The sequence below is a fragment of the Corvus brachyrhynchos genome, unplaced genomic scaffold (assembly GCF_000691975.1).
Source record: "Corvus brachyrhynchos isolate BGI_N302 unplaced genomic scaffold, ASM69197v1 scaffold136, whole genome shotgun sequence".
Taxonomy (NCBI): Eukaryota; Metazoa; Chordata; class Aves; order Passeriformes; family Corvidae; genus Corvus; species Corvus brachyrhynchos.
Genome location: NW_008239080.1, coordinates 7400968 through 7411957, shown reverse-complemented (window position 1 = coordinate 7411957; position 10990 = coordinate 7400968). Strand labels below are relative to the sequence as shown.

The window sequence follows — 10990 nt, the reverse complement described above, 5'->3', positions numbered from 1 at the left end:
TGGGGGTGGCTGGGTTCTGGGGTGGCGGCGTGGGAGCCATGGCCACAGGCCTTGCCATGGGCAGGCTAAGCGATGGCCATGCTCCCTGGGAGTGCTGTTACGGGATACTGCTGAGCGGGGTCAAAAACACACCTTTCCATGCTTGTCCAAAAGATCCCAGACACTACTTACTTCCTACAGTTTTAGGAAGGGTAGTAGCACCGAGTAGTTTTGCCAGCCATAGGAATGAGGAGGACATACTGTAACCTACGGTTTAAATAGAATTGCACTTTATTCTTTGTGGGGATATAATGAAGTCTAATAATTTAGTCTTGTCATCTTAGTATATTTGTTACAGAGCACAGTGCTTCAGTGGGGGTCTTACTGACAGGGGAATTTGTTTGTTTGTTTTGTTCCTTGAAATTATTTTTTTCCCTATATTTTTGTTCAATTTTATGTTGAGAAAATACTGCAAGTGTAATACTGGAAAAACTGGTTTAATTAAGAAGAATTAAACTAGAAACCCCTGTTAGAACCAGAGCTATTACCCCCAAAGATAACAAAGCTATTCCTAGAGCACAGGCATAACTCTGTGTTTATGGTACTGTCTGAAATACTGGTTTTGACATTAATGTGTGTATATGTTTTAGTAGTTTTGCAGAGAGGAAGTATAAAAAGGTTTTTGTGGGACTGGACTTTTTCTCTTCATGAGCTGCATTCTCTTTGAGAGAAGATTCATTGGTTTGGGCAGAATTCTACCTGCTCTTAGTGGGACCAGTTGAAGAGCTGCATCTCATATCTTGATGTTCTTTTTAAGTTCTGGATACAGTTACTGTCTCTTTACAGTTGGTTATAGGACCAGTTCAACAAAAAGAAATTTTAAATTAATTTTTTTGAAAGCTGAGATTGACATACAATGAAGTATCGTGACATTGCTGATTTCAACTATTATGTATTCACTCATTGATATGAATATATAAATAAATCTTAACTCTATATGAATAGGATGGAAGGATATCAAGCAGCAAAAAAATTTAACCTTGAGGTAGCCCTTGAAACAGAGGCGACATTTAAAAATACCAATAATAATTCACGTTACAGTGCGTTTTGCCATAGGCTGGGGTTCTACACAAATTCTTGATTTCTAGCAAGAGCAGATGGTTTTCTTCTTTAAGAAACAAGCAAATCAAACACAAGGTGGGTCCATGTTGGGGTCTCCCCCCCTGCCATGTAGCCCTGGGAGAGGGGCCCTGGGGGGGAGACACGGAGTTTCCCTGCCCCTGCTCAGCCTCGTTCCCATTGGTTGGTTTGTGTTCCCCTGTGTGGCCAAGGACCCTCGGGGTTCCGTGACTGGAGGAGTTCCTGAGCTGAGCCCCGGCCATGCGGCTGGAGAAATAAACATCTCTGAAACATCTACCACGAATCTGTCTGTATATACTTCCTTTCCACGGGACTCCTGGTTTGATATATGCTTGTTGCAGTAATCCCCACTGCAACAGGTCCACTGTAAGTTCTGTCTACAATTGTATTCAGTGAGAATAAGCAACAGAAAGTTGCTTACTTCCAAGAGTACTGATTTTATGGTGATGAACTGAGAATGTTGTCATCTAAGGGCAATGCTAGTAACTCCAAAAACTGAAGGACTACTCAAACCTTTACAAGTGGCAGAAGATTCTCCTCAGATCAGAATCTTACCTGGGATAGAAGGTAAATTCAGAATATGTTTGATTGCATTGGGAAAGGAACTTGTTGACGTTTAAAAATGAAAACAAAAATGATGTCTCTAAAATGAAGCTGTTTGGTTATTTGTGGTAGGGTTAATGCAGGAAAATCATAGAACAAGTTAAATTTTGTGGACTTAAGAAAATTAATCCAGTATTTATATTTTTTGGCTAAAATAACAATATTTGCTGGGATTTTACAGCTACAGCAAGCCACATAAACCATGTGTTGCCAGAATATCAGATGTAGGTATATGTTAGGTTTTCTCATTTCTGATGGAGGCTTCCAAGCTACGGGGCATATCTGCCACGTAGCTGGATTTGAGCATGATACACTTCATCATCCTCTCCTGGCACAAAGTAGGTGCCTCAGTGAGATGGTTCCAGCAATTGCTACCAGGATGGGCTCTCCTTCCATGTTTCAGTATGGTTGGTGTTTCTGATGATACATCTTGCAGCATTCCCATAACCAAATATTTCTTCCTCTGCTCTCTTGAAGAACTGAGAATGTGATGGCATGTGTTTTGCCCCTTGTCTCCTGAGCTTTTGCCTTCCAATTTCCAATATATAAGTATATAGTCAGTAATCGAGTTTGCTTTTGTTTTCCATTGCATGGGAGTAGTCAGCCAACATGGTTCCCATCTTCAAAGTCTGATGCAGTCATTCTTTCAGCTTGCATATTGGTGATACCTTCCAGGCTCTGGTCTATGGGTTTAGGCATCTTAAAAGTACAGGACTTCCTCCACACTAGTCAGTGAGCTTTAGTTGCTGAGTCTGGGGAGTCTTAGTATGTAGGTGGCACTCATATTTTCATATGGATTTAACTAAGCTTGTCATAATAATGGAAGTGGTAATTTTTATTGGATCTACTTAATTCAAACTGTAAATCTTTTAAGCCTGGGTCTTTTTAACAAGGACTATAGAGAAAAATGTCTATAAACCCTGCAAAATACACTATTATTATTTTTTGTACCAGCTTCTGGTATAAAATTTATTTCATTTTTATGTACCCAAAACATATATTTCTTATCATTTTGTAGTAGTCAGTCATAGAATCATAGAATATGCTGAGTTGGAAGGGACCCATCAGGATCATTGAGTCTGAATCGTGGCCCTGTGCAGGACACCCCAAACACCACAAATTTTTTAGGTTTAGTAGAATATGAATTTTATCAAAATGTTAACAAATGGCATTTTTAAAATTTGAAAATAAATAGAAATAATCCAAAGCCAAAGGGGTCAGAAGCTTCTTAAATGTAACTTGGCTTGTTTTTGCTAAATAAAGACAAAACAATCATCCCTGGTGAAAGGCATTTTTGGAATTTTGTATTGATGTTTGATTTCTAACAAAGGTCATTTCATCAAGCAAACATTTAAGGTTTTCATTTATTATCTTCTTTGGTTTTACGCAGAAAAGTTGCTAATGTAAATATTTTTTAATGCTAAGTTTATCTTGACAAATATCATGCTTTCTGCTAATATGTTTGTGTATGCAGGATATGCTTATCTCAAAATTGTTTTACAGGTCATGTAAAAAAGAGGTGTTTCAGCATAGCTAATTGAAAATGCTTCCCTTCTAGATCTTGGCATTAGTTTTTGATTGTATTCTAATGCAATTCAAAGCATTCAATATCCATAAAAGTTATTTAGAATTGTCTCTGAAGAAAATAGCTTTTGGTGGTATTTATTCTATCCTTTCATGAAAGCAGGCTTAGTCTAAAAGTGCTCAGTAAGATGTGGACAAAGAATATAGTTTTTAAAAAGAATGGGTTATGGACCTTGAGTAGCATTTGAGACCAATCATTAGAATGAAGTAAGGGTCTGTGTTATTAAAAGTTATCCTTGGGAAATTAAGTTAGGAAAACAAGAAGCCACATTGTATTTCTGTAGATACCCATGATGGAAGAAAGTGTACCAATGTGTGGTGTCTCCATGCCTTGCTGTGGGCTGGTCATACTCTTCCTGAGGGGATTCATTGTATTTCCTGTATACTTCAGTTCATGGTAACAGAAAAACACTTTTTACAAGTGCATGCAGTTTTTTAATACTGCCATCAGCTGAGTCCTGTTTCTGTAAGTCGATGGAATACTAGCATACAAATGGATGAGCTCTCCCATCATTTGTTATTTTATAAGTCTTACTATGGACTCTGGTTTCAATATGTAAAGCTTTGAATCACTGGAGGCATTCCAGAAAGCTGGCGGGAACTCAAGAGCTGGGTGAGTACTTGGGACACTGCATGTAACTGCAGAGCTTTCAGTCTAACATCATCACTGCACACACATTCACATGAAAAAGGAAAGATCTAATTGGTCTTGAAATCAATTCATTGGTTTTCACCCTGGTTTCCATTTTTGTGTACTTGTAAGTTGAGTTTCGAGTACATGATTTCATGGGGAGGGGAGAGAGGTGTGGAGACTTCAAACTAATTCTGACATCCACTTTCAGTGAGCACTTAACTTTTGTTGGTGAAATGTGGTAATGCTAATATAATGCACATGAGTATTCTTCATTTAGAGCTGAGGATTTTTATTGTTTTCATTTTAAAATGTGGTGCGTGCACATCAGGGGTGGAAAACAACTAACAAAGCCCAACTAAAAATGTGGATGGCCTTCCTGTACTGAGCAGCTCTTTGAGTTTTTTGGCCTGGATGAATGGAAGAGGATGGCAATCTTTTACATAGAATTGTACTTAGCTACTGTTACATGTTACTTCACCCTGGTGAAGTTAGATAAGTGATGTTTTGTTTAGTGTCTTTTTGTTAGTTTGTGTTTAGATTAAAAATTCAATTCTATAGATGTTCATGATTTGGGCCTTTGTACTTGCCAAAGTAATTGCATTTCATTCCATTTTCTTGCAGACTTTCTGAAGTAATTCTGCATCTTACAATAATGTAGTAAATGGATGATATTTGAAGTATCATTGCTTACGATATTTCATCAGATTTTCTTTTTTTTTTATGTCTATCATTCAAAAGTTAGAAGAGCAAAGCTATGGCTTTTTAAGGTAGAGCATTACAATATTAGTAGTATCTAGTTCATTTTCTTTGGCATTTAAAATAAAATCTCATGACCTTAAGTGCTTTGACAGAGGGTCCTAACTGTATTGCACAACATTAAAAACAGTTTAAGCACAGTGTGTTTTGTGAATTGGATGCAGGCAGCTTGCCAAGGTAACTATACTGTAACTACTTGGATTTAAATTCTTTTATGTTGATTTTAGCAAAGATCATAAGTAATTGCAAGAATATGTGGTAATGCTTTTATAAAATTGATTTTTTAAAAGGATGTGCTGAACTGGTGTTGCTGCATGTTTATCATGCACTGTAGTGTTTCTGAATAATGGATTATGGACTTTTTTAATTGATTTTATTTAGATACATAATCATGTTGTTCTTAAACTCTGAAGAGCTCACTGACAGCATGTGGAATAAGAATGGCTTATTCTACAGTTGCACTTCACAGATTGTCACTGACCATCTTCATCACCAGAACTGGCCATGGATTAAAAAAAATCAGCAGTTAATAGTCACAGATACCTAACTTAATTATTTGTCTAGAGGATTCAATTCTCACTGAATTTTCCCTTTTTCTTCCTCACCGTAATAGTTTGGTGAAGGGGAAGATGAGTTGGGCAGGAAAGGAATGACAGTGTTTTTAGAATATGTTTGGGAATTTGGCTCAGCAAGAGTTGTGTTGAGTGTCATGTCCACACTAATATCATTGCTGACACAGCACGAGAATATTCAGTGCTTCATTTACAGAGTAAACATTTTGAAACATAACATAATTAGCTGTTTGATGTAACAGCTCACAAGCTAAGAAAACACTACCACCATGTTATGCTTCAAAATATTTACATGATCCATATAACATTTTGCATAGACAGTTATCACTACTGCCAGTAAAGCATGGAACAATGGCTTCAGAAGGAGTGCTGGTAAACAGCCTTTTATCTTTGCATTCAGACAAGGAGGTTCTTACCAAATAGTAAGAAATCAAGATAGTGATTCATACTGAAATTTTCAACTCCTAAGAATGTTAGAGTGATGTAGAAACTAGCATTATCTTACCGTGTTCACTAGATGTTTCCATAATTTTAGATCAAAGTATGTTTTACCCAGCAAGGGAATTCAGCACAAAATCAGGACATAATATATAGTCTTTTGAATTGATTTTGCAAGCAGAAAGGTATCAAAAGCAATACCACAATACTTTGGTTTAGAAAAATTTCCTGTTCACCTACCAGGAACCAGTGGATTCATGAATGGATGGTTCTTTAAAAAAGGACTGAAGAGTAAGCCAATGAAAAATAGGCTAGAAATGAAAAACCACACTTCTATTCTGATACTTCTCAGTGAGAAAGATACACATAGAAAAACAGTGAAAATTTTTACATAGTATGCTTTCTTTTTCTAGAAGCCCTTTCAAGTAAATGTGGAAGAGCTGTGTTCAGGTCAAGAAAAGGTTTTGGGTTTATTTGTTTGCTTGTTTTCATTTTGAAAGTTATTGTATATTAAAATTCTGGAAAGGGAACCAGGTTTATGCTTTTGAGCCCAGTGTGTTATGTTCTTAAGTATGTTCTAAGTGGAAGTGGTTAACTGAGGTAAACACGGATATGAAATGCTGTTGTTAAGACATGTGGAGTGATGTTAAACCTGACGTTCTTGTGTCCTTGACATACCAATCTTTGTGGCTTGGCCTGGAAAAGTTAAAGATAAAAGTTGATTTCTGTCACTACGAGTTTGTCAGTAGCCAAGTCAATTGTAACAGATTGTTTGCAGGGAAGCACAGAATATTTTCTCCTTGGTTTTGGTTCTCGGTGCTGTATTTTCCCCCATTGCTACTAAATTTTCTGCTGGGATAGTGAGTAGGTTAGGATTCAGTATGTTCACTAAATTGGTTTTTCCTTGGGAAGTAAAATGCTGGATGAGCATTAGGTGTGCTTAAAATTCTCTGTGATTATCTGTGAAATCTGTTTCTGATACAGAATTTCAGAAGGTGATGCTATGTGTGTTTAGTATTTCTCAGATAATTTGCTCTTTTTTTAACCTCAGTTGGACACACATAAACAGTAAAGAGAAGTGCTGTTTCATCAGTCATGAGCCGCATTAAAACCATCACTGCTTCTAGTGAGGAGTTGTAAAAAGGGCCCTCTTATTGAGCACCCTTCCTATTGTTAATTTAGGATTTCTGTTTCATCTTCTACATGTGTTCAGTAGAGCATAAGCACTGAGTACACATGCACATTCAACTGAGAATTGAAATTGAAAATAAACCTCTTGTGATTTTGAAGGGAGATGCTGATGTTCCTTGGCATGATGTTCCTTTTGTGAATGTAGTCCAGTTTACTTTCAAACGCTGTAATTATTTTTGGTTTTTTTCCCCTCTAGGACTTGCTATATTAAAGCATGTGCTGACTCCACGCGTGAAGGCAACTCATGTAGCCATTGACACAATGAAAGACTATCTGGATGCAGTGTATGATGTGACTGTGGCTTATGAAGGTACTGTGGACCACAAAGGGCAAAGAAAACTGGCACCATCTATGACAGGTGAGTTGAGGCCTATTAGACATGCTATAGCCATATGCTTGCTCATATACAGAACCAACTTCAGGTGCTTTGAAACGCTCTGAAGATAATCTTCACAGAGCTTCAGCCATCCTATGGCCCCTTGGTAGGGCATCGTTCTAGTGACTGGGCTTTACAGGAGTTACCTGTGACATTCCTGCCCTCTGCCTCTCTATTCCAATTCCAAATACAAGTGCTCTTGCAGTCAAAGGGAACTTGGAGCCATAGGCAGCAGATTCCATTTACCTTCATGTTTCTTCTAGCACTGGGATTTGGCATCATCCTAAATTCTCTCTCTCTCCCTCTGCTGTGCTACATATGTACACATGTACATGTAATTGCTGAAATGCACATTTTAAAGGGAAAATGTGTAGCAGTAGTATTTTAGTGACAATTTTTCAAAGTGCTGCACATAGCCACTAATCTTACAAACACTCAACAGCATTTTATGTAAGTGGGCTTCACTTGCTTTAGTATTTTAAACCACCTACAGGACCTTAAGAAAATCAAATAGATGGGGTTTACATTCCTTGAGTTATCTAACCAGAAAACATGTTCTGGGGTTTCTGCTGGGGAAAACTCAGGGACAGAGAGCTTCAGGGTTTGCTGTTTTTATGCTTGGTGGTGAACTGATAATTTATTCTTAAGTAAATAATTTGCCTGCACTGCTACTGGAGTGCCAGATTATCTTTCTTTCCATTTGTAGTTGCTGTGTTAGCCATATCTGTGCCTGACTGACTGTTGCTGGCTGGCTCAAAGTGGCACTTTTGAGTCTCTTGCACTACCAATACCAAGTGGGAAAAAACAGCCACAGTAGTTCCAAAGAACCGTCCAGATTTTTGGGCAAGGGATCGGTGTCGACTGAGGGACTTGCAGGGAACTTCTTATCTAACTCTCTGCTCCTCAGCTCACCCAATGACACTGGGACTTGTTCCTTCTGCTGCTAAAAATAGTTTGTAGTGCAGCTGTTTCCATGTCATTTCATTAGGAGGTGTAACTCCTTGAGTCACATGAACTGCTTCCCAGGTGCTAGTTGATTAGAAGTTCTGGAATTGTCTATTTTTACATTTTCACCTTGTTTAAAATTCTTTTGGATAGGTGAGAAACAAAACTGTCAACGCTGTATATTAATTCAACACTTGTTCTGTACTGTAATGTCTTAGCATGGTTTTATTTTACGTATATTTTGTTCCTAATGGGCATTTTTTATGTCAAAAGTTCTTTTTATGATTTAAAGTTCTTTATTTTTTTTAAATGCCTTCTGACCTTTTTACAGTACCTTTTGAAGACTGAGCAGCCTCCCTTTTGTCCCATCACCCAACCCTTTCTAAGACTCCCTTCAAAACAAATAGGATTGTTTCTCCTTCCCTGCAGCATATCTTGTTTCATTACTTAATTACTAGGCAGTTTCAACCATTCTCATGCTGAACTTCTCACTGCCTAATGGTTAATTAAACTATTAAAATGTCATTACCTAATAATAAGATGGCAAATGTTCAAATTCCTTACAAGACCTCTTCACCTATTGAACCTTACAGTTTGCATGAAGCATGATATAATTAAGGAAGGGGAACCAACAAGGTGAATTTCCCTGTTGGCTGTTTTTTGTGTTTGTGTCAAGCAGGAATCAGATGCTTTGGGGTGGCCACTCCACATCCAGCCTTTTGGAGCCTCCATGGCAGCAGTCCAGGCATATCTTTCAGCCAGGCTAGGGGTAATTACTGGCTGAGCCTTGGGTAAAAATAAGGCAGTAATACAGAATGAAGTGCAGCCAACCAGCTGTTACCCCATTCAGAGCAGATAAACGATATATCCATGATAGATCAACGTAGCGTTCCACGCTATTGTGGCAGTCACATGTATTCCATATAATACAAATTATGTAGATTAAGAATACTTTATGAATTACCATGTGGAACATAGTTGTCATTCTTTTAGGCTCTCCAGACACAAAGTGGCAGACAAACAATTTCTGTTTTAAGAGATCAAGATCATTTCACCATTTGTTATGCAGAAGTCGAGCAACTGGTCTGTCAGGAATATAACAAGAATTGAATTAGGCATACTTACGCATTTGACATTTTTTAGCATTATTTCCCTTTTACAGTGCTAAAATGAGTTATGCACACGTGAAAAGGACATCTTATTTCATATGAATATTTCATATTTGTGTCAGTGCTGGTTGAGAATTTTGTTTTTCATTCTTATCGGAATAAAATGGCAGTGCAATCCTGGTAACTTTTAAAAGATAAGGTTGACATGTCTTTTTCAATCTAGCAACACTGATTGAAATTTATTGCATGGAAAACAAACTTCTGATAAACACAACTTTAGTTGAGGACTTTATTTCCCATACTGTGACATTTCCCATGTGAATGAAATCTAAATTCCACACAGATATAGTGTTTCTTGAAATGTATTTTGCTTTCAGTTCTATAAATCTCGATTCCTCAGAAGAGCCTGTGCCATTTCAGGAAAAACCCATGCTTACCTGGGACATCATCAACTCTTGGCTGCTGTCTTCAGTAGTAAACAAAGCAGGTTAAAAAGAAAATTTTAGTGACTGTGAGGAGCACTAGCACACTTTGTCTGAGAAATTGTGTTAGCAAACTGTGAATGGGAAAAAAATTCTGAAGAAAAAGTGAATTGCTTTTTAAGTTTTGTAGTATGCAACTCTAAGTCTAAATAGTCTTTCTTAACAAAATTCAATATTAAAATTTTTTTTTTAAGTCCAGCAAGCTGAAATATCATAATGTTGACTTGCTCAATAGGATTAAAACAAAGCATAGTATACTAGCAGCTGGCAAACAGACATTTCACCGTGAGAACAACAGTGAATGCCAGACATACCTGATGTAATGGTGCCATTTTAGAGCAGGCAAATTATTATAGTATATACTTTCAAATGTGTTGAACTTTTTGTCACTACTTATGCATGTAAATATTTTTTTGGCTCTTTCCAGTGGCAAGTTTGTTTTAGAAGACATCAAATTTGATTAGTCTTCAACAGTGACTAAGATTAGATTAGCTTTACACAGCGATGTTGCTTTCTGCTGTTGTTTCACATCCAGTTGTAACCAATGGATGGATTTTTTTCCTACCATTTATTCATTCCCTTTCATTACAAGTTTGGAACTTGGTACGTTTCCAGTGGAAGTTTATCCAGCACATGGCAGCCTTTCTAAAGAATAGCGATTTCCCACAGGCTTGTCCCCTCTCTCTCACTCCTGAAGATGGCTTGTCCACATCATTAATGACAGAACATCATGGTCCTGCCTGGGGAGGACCACGCTGCTAGGGAGTATATATTTATGGTCATTAGAATAAGATGCAAATAATCATATGGGCACTGTGGCACAGCTGAAGGACATCTCAGGTACTGAAATCTGGAAGAACTATTTGGAACAGAAAAGCATGAGGAGAAACTCTTGTGCTGAATTTGTTGATACTGTTTTACTACGCTGTCATCAAGTGAAAAGCAGAAATAAGTTTGGGAAGAAAGGATGAGAACCTAGTTTTCCCCCTTCTGAATAAATGTGCTAAGCGTTCACATCCAGCTTTGTCTGGTGTTAAGGGGCAGGTCTCGTGGGACGTGGGAACTGTTATCATTCTTGCACCTGAAAGAGCATTATGTACACATCTACATCTTTATTATTCTGCCTGAAGGCTTTAGCATAACCAGATGGTATTTATCTGGCCATTGTAGATGAAAGAGTG

General features: G+C 37.6%; 1 protein-coding gene across 2 annotated transcripts in view; it reads left to right on the top strand.

Annotated features, from left to right (window-relative positions):
* Window positions 1-10990, top strand: part of AGPAT5 (1-acylglycerol-3-phosphate O-acyltransferase 5) — a 41362-nt gene that overhangs the window by 15427 nt on the left and 14945 nt on the right. For both annotated transcript variants that reach the window (XM_017739286.1, XM_017739285.1), the window contains one exon: window positions 7094-7255. In XM_017739286.1, the coding sequence (XP_017594775.1) occupies window positions 7094-7255 (162 nt within the window). The remainder of the gene's footprint in view (window positions 1-7093; window positions 7256-10990) is intronic.